Genomic DNA, 17,421 nt, shown 5'->3' on the forward strand with positions numbered 1-17,421 from the left:
TAATGAGTGCTTTTTCAAATTATTGTTAGCAGAATTTATCAAGGTAGTTCACATTAGCAGATTAAGGGGAAAGATTTCATAAAGTTGTCAACAATGCAGAAAAAGTTTTCAGTTAAATTTGAAATACAGCCTTGATTTTAAACAATTCTTGGCAAAGAACAGAAAAACATCCTTAACTTGATAAAACATGGCTACATGACATTTACAGCCCAAAATCATTTAATGATGAATTTGAACAAAACAAGATTATCTATTACTTCTTTTCATCAGCATTGTTTTGGAAGCCCTAGCTACTGCACTAGGACAAGAAAATAAAATATAAAAGGGGGTATGTTCTTTATTTGCATATTTATGAATATATAGAGAATATAAGCAAAAACCTATTCATAACTCATTAATAAGATAATGCGGTTCCTGGATATAAAATCTGTACAGACAAATCAATTCTATCTCAAACAACTAATAGTTGCTTAGAAAATGAACTATTATAATATTTATAGTAGTATTAAATAATATCAAGGACCTTATTATAAATTCAACAAAAGAAATATAAGAATTTTATGTAGAAAATAAACCTTTGTTAAAAAAATAAAAGAATATCAAAAGAAAATGAAACTGGAGCCATCTTGAAATTAGAGAAAAAGATGGAAGAGTGACTTAATAATTGTTATGGTTTGTGAGATGTTGAATTATACATTCTCTTTTACTTTTTTCATTTCTCTCAATTGAATTGTTTATGAGAATGCATTTTATAAAAACAGTGAAGTCATTATTCTTTTTTTCATTTGTTCATAATAGTTATTCTTGACATTAGATTCATTTGGACTAATTATAAATGCATGGAATATAATTTGCTCCAATTCAGTCCCTTCACCCTCCTCATCCTCCCTCCCACTGTTCCCTTTCATCCACTTTACTGATCTATTTATTTACATTTTTAAAAATTAGTATCTTATAGATATTCAAAATGATGAGTTTCATTATAGTATATTCACATATGTGCATTGGAAAGTTAGTTTGGGTTCATTCCACAGTTTTTCCCTACCCACTCCCCATTCCCTTCTTTTTCTTTTATTGATTTTATTTTTTTTAATACAAGACAATGGACAATTCTTATTACACATATAGAGCACAATTTTTTAATCTTTGTATAAAGTATGTTCACGCCAATTCACGTTATTCATGTACTTGTTTTGTTTTGCATTACAATTCTTATTACACATATATACCACAATTTTTCGTATCTCTCTATATAAAGTAGGTTGACACCCAATTTGTGTCTTCAGACATGTTCTTTGGATAATGATGTCCATCACATTCATTAGGAGGCTAATCCCCTGCCTCCTTGCTTTCCCTCACTCCCCTCTTCCCTATCTAGAATCCATCTATTCATCCCATGCTCCTCCTCCCTACTCTATTATGAGTCAGCCTCCTTATATCAGAGAAAACATTTGGCATTTGTTTTTGGGGGATTGACTAACTTCACTTAGCATTATCTTCTCCAATGCCATCCATTTACCTGCAAATGCCATGATTTTATTCTCTTTTAAAAACGTTCATAGTGTATATATGCCACATTTTTTAAAATCCATTCATCCACTTAAGGGCATGTAGGTTGGCTCCACAGTTTAGCTATTGTGAATTGTGCTGCTATAAACATTGATGTGGCTGTGTCCCTGTAGTATGTTGTTTTTAAGTCCTTTGGGTATAGTCCAAGGAGAGGAATAGCTTGGTCAAATGGTGGTTCCATTCCCAGATTTTCAAAGAATCTCCATACTGCTTTCCAGATTGGCTGCACCAATTTGCAGTCCCACCAGCAATGTATGAGTGTGCCTTTTTCCCCACATCCTCTCCAATACTTATTGTTGTTTGTCTTCATAATAGCTGCCATTCTGACTGGAGTTGTATCTTAGTTTTGATTTGCATTTCTCTGATTGCTAGAGATGTTGAAAATTTTTTCATATATTTGTTGATTGATTGTATATCCTCTTCTGAGAAGTGTTTATTCAAGTCTTTGGCCCATTTTTTGATTGGGTTACTTGTTTTTTCAGTGCTTAGCTTTTGAGTTCTTTCTATACCCTAGAGATTAGTGCTCTATCTGATGTGTGAGGGGTAAAAATTTTCTCCCAGGATGTAGGCTCTCTGTTCACCTCACGGATTGTTTTCTTTTGCTGACAAAAAAACTTTTTAGTTTGAATCCATCCCATTTATTGATTCCTGGTTTTAATTCTTGTGCCATAGGGGTCTTATTAAGGAAGTTGTGGTCTAACCCACATGATGAAGTTTAGGGCCTACTTTTTTCTTCTATTAGACGAAGAGTCTCTGGCTTAATTCCTAGGTCCTTGATCCATTTTGAGTTAAGTTTTGTGCATGGTGAGAGTTATGAGTTTAATTTCATTTTGTTGCATATGGATTTCCAGTTTTCCCAGCACCATTTATTGAAAATGCTATCTTTTCTCCAGTGCATGTTTTTGGCACCTTTGTCTAAAATAAGATGATTGTAATTTTGTGGGTTAGTCTCTGTGTCCTCTATTCTGTACCATTGGCCTACCAGTCTGTTTTAGTGCTGAAACCATGCTGTTTTTGTTACTATTTCTATGTAGTATAGTTTAAGGTCTCATATAGCAATACTCCCTGCTTCACTCTTCCTGCTAAGGATTTCTTTAGCTATTCTTGGTCTCTTATTTTTCCAGATGAATTTCATGATTGCTTTTTCTATTTCTATGAGGAATGCCATTGAGATTTTGATTGGAATTGCATTAAATCTATATAGCACTTTTGGTAGTATGGTCATTTTGATAATATTAATTCTGCCTATCCAAGAGCAAGGTCGATCTTTCCAGAAATAGTAAATGAATTCAGCAAAGGAGCAGGATATAAATCAATACCCATAAATCAAAGGCATTTCTGTATATCAGTGACAAAGCCTCTGAGAAGGAAATGAGGAAAACTACTCCATTCACAATAACCTCAAAAAAATGATACTTGAGAATCAATAAAAGAAGTCAAAGATCTATACAATGAAAACTACAGAACCCTAAAGAGAGAAATCAAAGAAGATCTTAGAAGATGGAAAGATCTACACATTCCCTTCTTAAAAGGAGAAAGGGAGGAGGAGGGAGAGAGAGAGGGGGAAGGTGGGCAGGGTCAGATCAGAATATGATAGCCCAAAGGGTGAGGTTTTGGCCTGCTGAGAACTTCTAACTGAAGGAGATTGGAATCCCAAAAGCAACCTCAGCAGCAAAGCCTCTGCTCTCCTCCTGCCCTCCTGTCCATTCACCCTTCTCTCCCAAAGCCAGTCATAAAACCTAGAAAGCGCTATTTCTCTCTTTCTCTTTCTCTTTCCTTCCCTCCCTGCTATTCCCTTACTGTCCCCCTACCCTCCCTTACCCCTCCCTTACAAACCCTCATTCCAGACAGGACCTGCCTTAGGTCCAGAAGGAAAGAAAGCTATACAGAGAGGCCAAGAAGAATCTGACCAGACAGGGCTTGCTGGGACCCTGGCAGCCTTTTACCATTAGCTCACACCCCCTTTTCCAGTCATTTCTACATGGCCATACATTCTTCATGGAACATAAACAAAAAAACAGGAGTTTTCCCTGGATCTGTAGGTCTTTATTTCTGAAGGCTTTTAGGTCAAATAAAATTCTATTAAATAATTGTTATGATTTTTAAAATGTAAAGATATATACTAGTTCATAAATTAGAAGAAGCAGTTTATAAAGATAGACTCTTTCTGAAACTCATCTGAATTTTTTATTGCAGTTCCTGGACCTTTTATACAGCTATAGAATTAAGATACTGTATTAGTGGTAAGAGGATAAACAGTCCGGTAAGACAGAATAGAAAACTCAGAAAGTGATTGCCACATGATTTATGATTGAGGTGGGACTGCAGATCAGTGGTGGAAAATGTCAGTCTTTTTAATGAGTAGTGCTGAGACAATTGAGTATTTATGTGAAATTGAATAAAATTAAAGCTCCTACTATACACCGTAGTCAATAATTCTATGTGACATATAGAATTAAGTGTGAATGGCAAAACTATGCTTTCAAGATAATACCTTTATGATTTTGGAGTGGGGTAAGTTTTCTTAAATATGACATAAAAAGCACTGATTGTAAAGGAAGATATTAAGAAATTTGAATATTACTAGCAGTAAGTATTTATCATAATCAGAAGACACCATGGCAGAGAAAAGTCATTCTTAACATTCAAAACTAACACTTGGTGTTAGAAGTTAGCAATGGTTGCTATCTTTTGGAAGAGTGAATTGGATAGGGTGGGGGGAAGGACACTCCCAGGAGGCTGATCATATCTTTCCTAGATCTGATACTAGTTATACAGGTGTATTCACTTTGTGGAAGTTCAGCAAACTGTACTAACAATTTGTGCATTTTAAAATGTATATGCTCTACTTCAACAAAAAGTCTTTATAAAGGAAAACTACTAAGAAGCTATTTGTAAAACATTTGTCCAGCAAAATAATAGAGACCTCCTACAGCTCAATAAGATAGACATCTCAATAGAAAATCGAGCAAAATAATTGAACACACTTCAGAAAAGAGGAAATCATACATTTGATTTATTCTAAAAGGTGCTCAACCTTATTAATCTTCAGAGGAATGCAAATTAAAATGATTGATCTCTTTATACCAAAATTGGCTAACATGAAGAATCTGAGAAAACAGTACCTAGTGAGGATGTGGAGCAATGGGAACACTACTGCACTTGGGCTAGGAATAAAAGTTGGCACAACCACCTTGGGAAATGGATTGTCATTACATAGTAGGTATGGAGGTAACATGCCAGGTGACTTAGTGATTCCCCTGTTTCAGAAATGGGTGCTTATGTGCACTAGAAGATGTTAGAAGAGTATTTATAATAGCCTGTTAACTATATCCAAACACTTGAAGTAATTCAAATGTCTATCAACACAAGAATGTGTACATAAACTGTAGCATATTTATACAGCCATATACTACATAATAGAATGAACTTTTCTGCAGAAAAATTCATATATGATATACATACATATGAATATGTATGTATATATATATAAATATAAATGTATACATATTCACATTTTTCATAAAATTTCAGAAGTGTTACTTAACTTTCTGAAGTTCATCCCAGATGTCCAGGTACAAGCCCCTCTTCTAAAAGTACCCTCACTTGTCAATCAAAGAAGATGCATAAAAGGTATTATGTATATATTTAATGATATCAGCCTGAGCCCATTTAGGTTTGTTAATGCAACAGTGGAATGCAGCCTCCAGGCCTTCCTATTATTGCATTTGTCTGTATTGTCTTCATATTTGTTTAAATTAGAAAGTAATACATTTTTAACAGCACTGTTGAGGTACAATTTGTATTTCATAACATTTCCCTTCTGTAAGTATAAAATTCATCGATTTTTGACACCTCTATAGAGTTTTGCATCTGCCATCACTATACAAGTTCAGAACATTCCCATCACCTCCCAAAATTTCCTCAAGCCACATTTGCCATCAATCAAATGTGTATTTTCAAATGTAGTGTGTTGATTACTTCATGTATTTCAAATAACTCATCATTAAAAGTAGCATAACACATTGTTGAATAGAAACTTGAAAAACATCAACCAAAATCTTTTGTTAAGTGTATTTTGAGGTTCTGTACACATACTTGATTAAAATCAGCTTATTTGCATCTGTTCTCTATTGGTAGTTTCAAAAAAGGGAACATACTGAACAGTTGATTTCTTCCTTCATATGTTCTTGGTGGGTGAATGTTGTCATGTTGTTCTGGGTGGGTTTTAGTTTTAAAAATTTTAGTTGGTTTTGGAAAAAAATGTTCAGTTATACAAATGGCCATTTTATATGTCAGTCTGTATAGTACTAATTTCTGAGGGAATAAATCATACAAAATAGAATGAAGAATAGAAGTTAGACTATATAGTTAAATTAAAACATAAATATCAAATTGTAAATTATTTTCTTTATTAGGAGTAACTAAAGAGAAGAATGTATTGATCAACTGTGATATTAAATGTCTCAGACTTTAGAACAGTATAACAAGTATTTTAAAAGCTTTTCTTGTCTTTGTTCTACCACTTCATATTAAGATGCTGAATATAATATAGAAGTACATATTGAATATAAATATTATGTGAGCATATTATACTATTATGTATCATTGGGCTTCCTCAAGTGATGTTTTTAACATACTTTTATTATACATACTATATACTATTATTATAGAAATTATTATTTCTGCTTAAAGGTGATTGTATGGGTGGGAAATGCAGATATATTATGTGTAAATTTAAATATTTTTCTAAAAAAGTATAACATCAGATGTTCATGAATTTTGGAAATAAAAATACATAATGCCTAGCTAGTTCCTAAGAGGTAGGCTATATCTTCTGTTTGTCAAAGTATTTACTCTGAATTGTTGGTGGAGCTAACTTTTATTGAGGTTTCTCTGTTGCCAGGTACTTTATACCAAGGTTGCCATCAGAACCAGGAATGGCATTACTCACTATCAGGATTGAGAAAATTGGTCTGAAAGACGCTGGACAGTGCATCGATCCCTATATTACAGTTAGTGTAAAGGGTAAATAACTGGCAAATTGCATTATGTTTTTTCTCATATGGGACAAAGTTTTTGACAGGGGATGATCTTGTATATGTGACAACTTACATTAATGCATTCTATAATGAGGCAAAATCCTAGAAGAGATCATAACAGAACATAGTTCGAAAGACTTACAAAAAATATTTCCTACTTATACACTCACTTTTGCTTTTGAGTTTGTATAGATTTTTGCTCTTCAGATTCCATCTAACGTGCAGACTAAACATACACATTGTCCTTAAAAGCAGCTACAGCCTTCAGGATGTAGATTAACAATAGCACCCCTCACCTTCTCCTACCCAGTCTATATTCATTTCTCTCCACAAATCCCCATGTCCTGTTTTCCCATCTCTCCTGCTTCAACCCCTTCTTCTTCCTGTGCTACCGAGGTATCTACTTAGGTGAGTCCTACAGAGGAAGATGAAAATCAGGGGACAGGGAAGTAGGGTGCGTCCATAACATCCATGCCCTGAAAGCAATCCCGTGGGATGATGATGTGATTAAGGAATAAATTATACCATTTTACAGAAATAACTATAGTTAGTACACACGGCTTATTTTAATCTATAGTTTTGCACCAAAGGAACAGATTGGTGCTGAAATTAAATGGAGGAACTTTTATCAATTGACCACAAAGAAAAACATTTATTTAAAGAACAGAATCCACAGCACTAATACTGGTACACTTTTAAATTCTGATGTTACCAGTTATCAAATATATAGTATACTGGAAAATATTTACATTGTTTGATAGGCCATTTGTAAAACTGCATACTCATTCAGAAAGTATACTTAAAACACAAAAATATTTAATGATGTTGTAAATGTTAAATTACCTTTGCATATGTTAAACTGAAATATTTTTATGTAAATATTTTTTAATTATTAAATGTACTAAATTGTTTTTGAGCTTTTTGAGACACATAAATGAATAACACATAAACGCCGAGGAGTTATTAAATGAGTCCATGTTGCATTTGACTAAACTGAGATTTTAAAAACCAGAAAATTAAAACTATATATAACGTACCATCTGGTTGTTGTAAATTCAGGGTATGTTGTAAACAGTATAACCAGAATTTATATATATGAAAAATTATTCATTAACAAAAGGGTTTTTGTTGGCTGTTCTCATCCATTTTTGGTTCTTAACAGGGAAATTATGATAAGGTTAGGTTTAAAGGCTTTTCTAAATAAGTCATACTTGATCAAAGTTAGAAATTGGTGGCAGAGCTCCATTGTGGCAAATTAAATACTCCAGATTTTTTTTTTGCATAGAAAAATATAGTGGGCTATTCCCTAAGAAAAACATGTTTGTTCTTTTTACCACTTCACTATAAAGATCAAGTTTTGTCCACTTGGCCATGTAAAGGCTTCCTTGTTCCCTTCATGAGGTCTCCTATCCAGTCTATATTCATTTCTCTCCACATACCCCATGAACTTCAACAACTGTCACATACTTGCTCACACCAAATAGGAATCTCTTAACCTGAGAATCTCCTCTCAGCTCTTTCCATGCCTCTTTAGGAACTGTAACCTTTGCAGTTTCTATATTTTCCGTCTGTATATGTGAATGCTCATAAGCAGAAACTTTTCTCCAGATCTGAATGGCATAGATTTAACTCCTGTGCAAGATACTCCTGTGGCTTCAAGAAAAGAAGATACATATGTTCATTTTAATGTGGACATTGAGCTCCAGAAGCATATTGAAAAATTAATCAAAGGTTTGTAATTATCAGTTACTGACTTCTTAAGGACACAGTACTTATCTGGGTTTGTGTTCATAGTGTACTTAACACAAGATCTTATGTCACATAGTTATGAATATTGACTTAAAGTCAAATCAATTTTTTTAAAATATGAGAATTAGCAGTTGCATTATCTAGTTGTGTAATAATGTGGTTAAATATTATTTGATAGGGAAGTTTTTCTCATAATACAGAGTTAAGGAAGCAGGTTCCCTAATAATTACCTTAAGTCCTTTTAGGAACCTAATGATTACTTTCTAACAGTTAAATTATTTTTTTTCTTTCAATAAGATGCATTGGGTAAAAAGATAGTATAACTGGCAGTTAGTTTGTAAGAATATGGAAAGGACAATCTGGGCGTGGTTGTTTCAGGAGGGAGAGAAATGATATAAGGTAGAATTTTTTTTAAAGGAACTCTTAAATTTCTATTCTATCTAATATAGGTGCTTATTGAAACCATTTTTATAGGTACTGCTGATACTTAAGTAACTTCTGTTTTTCTTGTGGTATTTAATATTTTATATTCTTTGGTAGTTTATGATTCTACCTGTGTACATAACTTACATTCTTGCTATACAATTTTGTTGTACTTTGTAGAATTAAATGATATGGAGAAATGTCACTCAGACATGCTAGTACCAGAGCTTGGAGTGACAGCCACAGTGAGTTATCAACAGTTGTGTCATCAGACTGTTTGACACGTTACTTTGTAAAATCATAGGCTTCTGGTGACACATAAGAAATGTGTGGTCTCTGGCTTATGTTGTTTGTTTTAATTCCTTAGGTGCAGCTATCTTCTTTGAATTCAAACACTACAAGCTTACAAAAAGGTTTACCAGCACCAAATGTTTTGCTTTCATGGAGATGGATGAGATTAAACCTGGGCCAACTGTAATAGAACTGTAAGTGATATACATATAGGATTCATACTGTTCTAATGGTTACTAGTTCATGTTTCTTCTTAGTCCCTCTTATCGAGAATGTAACATTGGAGTAGATCAATCATCAAAGTATTTTAAATCTATTGTGGTTACAGATACAAGAAACCCACTGACTTTAAAAGAAATTGCAGTTATTGACCAAGAAACCACTTTATCTTCATCTACATCAAACTTTGCACAAGGAATGATTCTGACATGAGTAATGTCTAATTTCTGTGAATTTTACCACTCAGTAGAAACCATCATAGCTCTGTGTAGCATATTCATCCTTCAGGAGGCAGGAAGTGAGCCGTACCTATAGGCCAGTGAGTCCATTGCAAAGCTGTACCACAGAACTAAAGTCCAGTTCCTCATTGTTATGACTCCTTTGGATACAGGTTTATTGTAGATTTTGAAACTTGTTTTTACTTTCCTATTAATTGTGCAATTAATAGTCTATTTCCTAATTTACCACTGTTCCTACCCTGCTTCCTGGAACAATACTGCTGTGGTAGGTATGCTCATCTTCAAACTTAATACAGCAATAAGAATGTGCTAGGATTTACACATTTGCTCACTTTTGCTCCAATATGGTCTTTTGATTTGAATTAACTTCAAACTTTTGAATTGAAGTGGGTAGGATAGTACCAGATTGCTTTGAAAGGAAATTGGATTAGTTATGGTCTGTCTTATAGGCTGTTCCTTAGAGCTGGCCTAAATTCACCCTCATCTGATAGTTCTACTTAGAAATAGTGTGCCTTGATCAGATCAGTATCCTATATGGGAGTGTTCCCCAGATTGTAGCTGTGATTTTTTTTCCAGATGACCAGATTGTTTTTCTGAAAGTGAGCACATTTTTAGTCATGTTGATTAGTTGTTCTACATCACATTGCTATTGTTTCTAGGGTTAACATTAATGATTCTAGGGTTAACATTAAAACCATCTCTCTCAGAATAATTACAAATTTTGGGGTGGGTTTATGTCTTCTAAATCATGTCATCTAAAAAATTGAGTCAGATGCTAATGAGATACTTTAGGAACAACTGCTGTTTTTCTGACAACTGATTGTGAAACCTTAAAACCTGCATACCTTGTCTTTATAAAGTGATGAGTATGTGTTGAGAGCCACAGCCAAAGGGGCCCCAGCAAACTTCCAGCTGCCAGCAAGCTTCAGACTGCCAGCTGATGATTGGCTCACAGTGGCCCCAGCAACATCTAGCTGATTGGCTCCTCTGCGGTGATGTTCATTGGGCTGTTTCCCTGCCCTTCAGACTGCCAGCTGATGATTGGCTCACAGCGGCCCCAGCAACATCTAGCTGATTGGCTCCTCCACGGAGCTGCTCATTGGGTGACTTCTTTGGCTCTGCCCACGCAACCCAGCCAATCGGCCTCAAGAGGAGGAGGATTGTGGGAGGCTGAGAGGCTGGTGTGGGGGTGAGAGGCTTGTGGAAGCCAGTGGTGGCAGTTGGGCTCTGAGGGTTTTTTCCCTGAGGAGCTGTTTTGTTTGGCGTTTGTAGTTCTAAAAATAAAGTTAGTTTCTTTTTGACAAGTGGCTCCTGATTTGTGCCAAGCCAGACTTCGGCAAGTATGAAAAATCTGGAAAGATATTTTATTTTTTTTTAATATAGGTAGATATGACTGCCATTTATTTCCTATTTAGATATATTGACATTCATATAAAATATGCAGGTCATTAGCCTATTATAATTTCACTATTTACATTACTTTTAACTTGATGAGACATAAATAAAACTTTCATAGTACACAAGGTGCATATTTGATACACAGAACATAAAGATTTGTGAGGAGCTTTTTTGTGGGTTACATGTAGAACCCACGTATTTTAATATTCACTATTTTAAATGAACAATGCATGAAGGGAATGCAATACTTGGCCTATTTTTAAACTAGTGTAAACCCTAATCATACCATCCGTTTGCTTTTTAAAACAAATAACAGTTGTTTTAGCCCTTGCACTTCAAGAGATCTAGTCTTTAATTTTTCAGTTGTCTGTTAGGTCAGTTTTGTTTACTAGACTCATAAAACTATATGAGCCTGAAAGAATTATCAACCAAATTTAATCTTTTCTTTCATCTGGATTGGGTTAATTTCACAAGTGCAAAAATAGTTCAGTCTACAGTAGTTCTAGGAAATGAAGAATTTGCCTTAATAAAATGTTCACTCAACTGAAACTCTGAGTAGTCAAAATTTCCAGACTGTAAACTTCTCAAGAGAAGGGCCTCATCTTCTCCATGTCATGTAAACTTTCCAAGGTGCTTGGCAGCAGTCTGTACCCTGTGGAGTACTCAGTACCTTTTTGTTTGATGTTACTGATGTTTGATGTTGCTCCCTTAAAATCTGCTATTAAAATGTAGCAAAACGGATACATTGTTCTTTCTGTTCTCTCATACTATAAAACATGTATATCAAAGTGATAATTTAAAAAAAAAACAAACCTTTTTTTTTTTTTTGGTTGTAGATGGACACAGTACCTTTATATTTATATGTGGTGCTGAGGATCAAACCCAGTGCCTCACATGCAACCCCAGCCCCTCAAAGTGATAATTTATATGAAGAAACATTTAGCATCCTTCACATAAAAATGCTTTTTTTAACCTCTATTTATTTATGTGGTGCTGAGGATTAAACCCAGGGCCTTGCCTGTGCTAGGCAAGTACTCTACCACTGAGCCACAACCCCAGCTTCCACCAAAGAATGGGGTTATATGAAAAAAAAAAAAGAGGATGCTTTGTATGAATGTCTTTCATCAGCATTAAACAAATTTAAATTGAACATTGTCATCAGCTTAGCTTTAATTCAGACCTGAATGACCAAACCTCCCCCCCCCCCAAAAAAAAGGTGATTTTATCTTGAAGCAGTTAACACAAAGCAATCTGTATCTCACAAATTAGTTGTTTAAATTTACTTTCTAGTGTGGGAGGAGATGAGTTACTGGACAATAATTACAACTATAGCAATAATACTTTCAGGTTGAAACACTACTGCTTCACAAATGAAATGATTTTAGTAACTAAATTCAAACACAACTTTCTGGAGAGGACTTCTAAAACTTTTGAGATACAAAAGTATATTTGAATCAAGGGACAGTATTCTCTACACAACCTGTATATGGGCAGCTACCTTGGGCTTTGCTACAGAAGTGGTACAATCAATCAGATGGATGTAAGGAGAGGCAACTATGGGTGGGTTCAGAACTGCTCAGATAAACTACGTAGAACACATTATAACTTACTAATAGAATAAATACAAAAAAGGCTTTAGAGGAAAAACTACTGTTGCTTTGAATAAAATAATAAATCTGCCTTTTCTTGAAAATCTATCTTCCTAGCTGACATCACCTTTATTTAAATGCTATTTTAAAATTAGAAGTTAAGTAACTTCAGCATTGCCTTGTGTCCTGTAGAGGTTGAAAGATACATTCAAAATATGTTTGTGACTTAAATTTTATTTTACATGGTTAAAAATGGCATAAGCTATTATATGGTTTTCCTCTTACACACAGCTGCTGCTTCTAATATTAAATGGAGGTTATGTAGATAGAATTTGAGTCCTTTAGGAAGAATTCATTTTTATTCTGAGTTATCTTCAGTAGTTTAGAGATTTTGTTTCACAGATATTTTGTTTCACACTGAAGCTTTTGCCCCTATTTTGAGAATACTCAGGGGACATAAAAAAACAATGATATGTTATGTTCTAGGTTTTAACAATCCTATTACTTTCTAGAATTTAAAAGAATGGAAGAATATGGTCTAGCAGTAAACAAAAGTATCAGGCTTTTATAATTTTATTTAAATCTTAAACCTCTTAAAATGTACTGTTAAAATTGCCGTAATTAAAATTACAGTTCTGGAGAGCTAGTTCTTAGAAACATTGTTTTAAAGACAGTAGTTACAGATCCAGGACTTGCTTTAATTGTTTTTTAAATAAAATATGTTTGAGTATCTATCAAAAAAAAAGAATTTAATTAAGCCCGTAGTTGCTGAGTAAAGACATTATAAGCCTTAGAGTTTCATTCATTCTTAGAGGATTATACTTTTCTAATTTTTTTTATCATATTCCTTGAAAATCAGTGGGAAGGTATGGGAAAGAGAAGAGTGTGTTGTGTACATTTTTAAAAAGAAATTTCCTTATTTTTTATAGATACAACATACCACCTTATATTTTACTGTTACAATGCAATAATGGCAAAAGCAGTAGCTCTTGCTACTAATGTAAACTCATTCTCAGAAAAGCATTCTCACATGGACAGTAGTTAGAAAAAAGTACATGAATGTGCTACAAAAATAGAGCCACAAGACTTCTCACAAGTAAAAGAAATCCTCTGTAGAAGTCCACAGTTGACCAAGGTCCAGCCTCCTTAACAGTGAGCAACAGGGAATATGCTGCCAAGTCACTATCTTCAGTTCTGAGAGTGCGTTTACATGCTTCCCCAATGGCACAAAATCTCATGACGATCCAATGAATCAACAGACACTTGGGAAATATTAATAAACAATTTTTATGAACTATTACAACAAAGAACTTCAGCAAGAAGGAAAATGATGTTTATGATCTTTGAGTAAACATTTTTAGCCCAACAGTCTCTGCGACCAGATATTGAAAGAGAAAAAAAATCAAGCTTATAAAACACCATTTCTCTGTTATCAACTGGAATACACTAATAATAGGATAATGGAAATACATGTTCTTAAAGCATTTCCACAGGAAATGTCCATAATTATGACATTCTAAATCATTTAGCAATTGTATATGCTACATTAACTAAAACAAAGGTATTCCTTATTGCACATTTTTAAATTGGAAGGATACTCTAGCTTAAGTGGGGGATATTTAGGGGGAAAATATTTTGGCTCAAAATGTATATTGCACCAAGGCAGCTTCATTCTGAAAACATAAACCATTTAAAATAAACTTTTATATTTTGAAGCCAATAATCCTTTAACTCTGACTAAGTGTCAGAGGTTAATTTTATGGGCCCTGTTTTTAAGGCCTGTGAACAGCCCTCACTACTCTTGAGAATTAGGTGGAGTTTCAACTTTAAAGCCTGAAGGCATTAAGTCTTTTGCAGCAGGTGGTGGCCCATAGTCTTGGGGACCATGAGTTGGAGGTGGTAATGGGGCACCAGGAATGAAGTACTCTCTTGGGCCAAATGAGCCTAAAGGTCTAAATGGTGCTGGTGCAGGTCCTGGAAAAAAATCACGAGGGTCAAAAGGCAAATCCCATTTTCCAGGTGTAACACCTGGTGCATATTCTCTGAAGCCTATTGGTGGACGCATACCAGGACCTGGAAAATAAAAAGGAAGTTATGTAAATACCAGAAATTTCTGAACTAGGGTGATTTCAAGTATGTTAATATAGTCTTTAATTTCTCCCAAGCCTAGAACATCAGCTGGTGAACATCCTGACTTGCCAGATGAGGCAAACTGAGATGGAACAAGTTTAGGTTATAGCCTTTGACCAACCAGCCATGAAGCAACATATTAAGGATTTAACATGGCTCTACCTAGCTCCAGGCTTGTCTTTTTTCTTTCCCTACTATATAATTGCAGAATTATTTCTATCTCACAAGAGCTCCATTTATATTTGGAAGTATTACCATGACAAGATGATAGATTATGAAATAAGAACTTTACTACATCAAAGAAATTTTGATAAAAGGAAATCTCACTATCTATTACTGTATCCATTAAAAATTCATGAAGTATTTCAGCATGGACTTTACACATGCCATCAGAATCAAGGTGCACGCATGCCCTCCTGGAAAAGGCCTTCCACAGCCACCTAATTAAACCAGGAACATTTATTAGGTAACTGTTAAATCCTCTTTAACACTTCCCTCTGACTTTTTTCAAGGTAAGGAGGGTTTGACTTTTCCTTTTCTATATTCTATAACCTACTGCTTATGCTTCCATTATGGGTGATTACAAACTTTATGTTATAGGATTTTCATATCTGTGACAAAATTTTAAGTTATGGCATGCATCTCATCCACCTTTCCATCTATTGCAGTGCATATCAACAGATTTTCAACAAACATCTGCAGAAGTAATATTTCTGGCTTTTCTGTATATAGCCCCTTATCCTTGTCTATGAGAGATAGCTATTGCCTATCTCAGTATAAGATTATGTAGTGTCCCATATGTCCCAGAAAACTGGAGGAAAAGTTAAAATGTACTCAGCTTTATCCTTTCATTGTTAAGACCTGAGATAGCAACCAACTGTTTTAGCAAGCAATAGAAGTGGAAGATGAATGTGATTTATAAGTCAATCACTACTGTTCAGATCATCATACCAAATGGTGGAGGAATTGGCCGAGGCCCAAAAGGCCCACCGAGCTGAAGTGGCGGTCCATACCAAATGGGAGGTGGTGGAGGCCGTCCCATCGGGGGTCCCATGAAGGGTACCCCTGAGAAAGGAGGGGGCCCTTTCATAGCCATATGAACCTGCAATTTAAGATTTGAAAGCAGTTAAAAGTTTTAAAATTCCTATGTATTAAGACAAAGTACCAATACCTATAAAAGCTAAAACCCAAAACCTGTCCAGAGAACACCATCAGTGCAACAAAACTCTACCCACCCCTCCTGTGTATTCCCACTGACAGCTTACAGAAGTTGGAAGGATGCCACAAGAGGGACCAGTTTGTTACTGATTATATCTGCACAGGAAAGGGAAAGGCAAGAGGACTGGCAGGGGTTATTAACAGAGGTGATTTCTGACCAGTATGTCATGCTGTATTCACTACAATCTATTTCAAAGGGAGTCCCCCCATCCCCATCACTTCCCTTTCATCACAATAGCTCATTACTTCCATATTAAGAATGAACAGAATAAAATGAAAAATCCATTCTCTACTCATGTAATAATAGCTACTATTCTACTATATCTTCAGTAAGTCTTTCATATATTATTCAACCTCTGAGATCTTTAAGTAGACTGTCTTGTTTTAAATAAGAGGGAACAAAAGCAAATGGGATATCATAATTTGTTGAAGGCCACACTGCATATTAAAGAACTCAATCCCAGGTTTGCCTCCAAGCCATGCTTTTCCCACCTCTATTTCTCTCTAACAATGGGTCTTTGCTCTCTTTTAAATCTTCTACTACAAAGGGGTTTGGGGTCTTATCTAAGCTGCCCTTAGATTTCTCCAGAGATGTATATTCCTGGAATATATATACACTGGAACTTGAGAAGTATTTTCCATCACAGTGCTATATACACAAATTAGGAAGACAAGCCTTTAATATTTACTTTCATTTACTGTACACCATTTGAGATATTGATTTATCATTTCCTATGAGTAGTGGGTTTGAAACTAAACAATTAAAAATTTATTTTATTATAGAGCTGCAGAAGACCTACTAGATATAATAGCAACACAGTTACAAGAGAATACACTTATGTGAACAAATGAGACCATTTCTTGGGACTGGCTCAAGAGGTCATTTCAGATGATCATTGTTTCACAGAAAATCTGATACCAATCTAATTCAAATCACTCAAAATAGGGTTTGCACAAATGCAGGAATTCTTAAATAACATTCTTCCAAACAAAAATAAAAATGATGAATTATATAATTTATAATGAATTTACTTTGCCTTAGAACATTCAACACAAAACACCATATAAAGTTAGAGTGATAACTTTTCACATTCTGTAGTTCATTATAGTTGTACACACTTAAGCAACATTCCCAAGTTAAAGAGAAAAGTAAGCTCAATATTGCATGCAGTTTAAAGCAAACAAGATCAGTGTCATGCTCTGAATATCCTTCCCATAAATGCACAGAATAAAACCCAATTCAGTTCTCAACCTCTAAGTACTTACTCCAACTGGATGCTCAGTCAAAGAAGTAAGGGTGGAGACTGAGGGGGTCTCAGGTTCTTGGGGAACAGTTTGCTTTTTAAAAAACAAATGGGATAGTACAAATAGAACACAAAGAAGGATAAAGCAAAGAGCAAGTACTGTAGGAAAGCTACATGTTCCTGCATGACCACATGATTCACAGTAACTACAGAACTTACCTTGCCCTCATTCGTCACCTCAGCTGGAAAAGAACTTCTGGAGCTGCTGTTCATGTGAGCTGGACCACATCCTGAGTCTGTTAGAGATCAA

General features: G+C 34.8%; 1 protein-coding gene and 1 long non-coding RNA gene across 2 annotated transcripts in view; one reads left to right on the forward strand and one right to left on the reverse strand.

Moving 5' to 3' along the window:
- The first annotated feature begins 6,502 nt into the window (after positions 1-6,502).
- LOC144373757 (uncharacterized) lies at positions 6,503-8,332 on the forward strand. The gene is made up of 2 exons (XR_013433313.1): positions 6,503-6,597; positions 8,220-8,332. It is a non-coding gene; the product is annotated as an uncharacterized LOC144373757 (long non-coding RNA).
- Positions 8,333-13,787: 5,455 nt separating this feature from the next.
- Positions 13,788-17,421, reverse strand: part of LOC144373752 (transport and Golgi organization protein 1 homolog) — a 77,247-nt gene continuing 73,613 nt past the window's right edge. Inside the window, exons 24-26 of the mRNA XM_078036764.1 lie at positions 17,331-17,407; positions 15,601-15,751; positions 13,788-14,592 (exon numbers count right to left, since the gene is read on the reverse strand). Of these exons, the coding sequence (XP_077892890.1) occupies positions 14,315-14,592; positions 15,601-15,751; positions 17,331-17,407 (506 nt within the window). The 3' untranslated portion in view covers positions 13,788-14,314. The remainder of the gene's footprint in view (positions 14,593-15,600; positions 15,752-17,330; positions 17,408-17,421) is intronic.

This window comes from Ictidomys tridecemlineatus, unplaced genomic scaffold (genome assembly GCF_052094955.1).
Source record: "Ictidomys tridecemlineatus isolate mIctTri1 unplaced genomic scaffold, mIctTri1.hap1 Scaffold_48, whole genome shotgun sequence".
NCBI lineage: Eukaryota > Metazoa > Chordata > Mammalia > Rodentia > Sciuridae > Ictidomys > Ictidomys tridecemlineatus.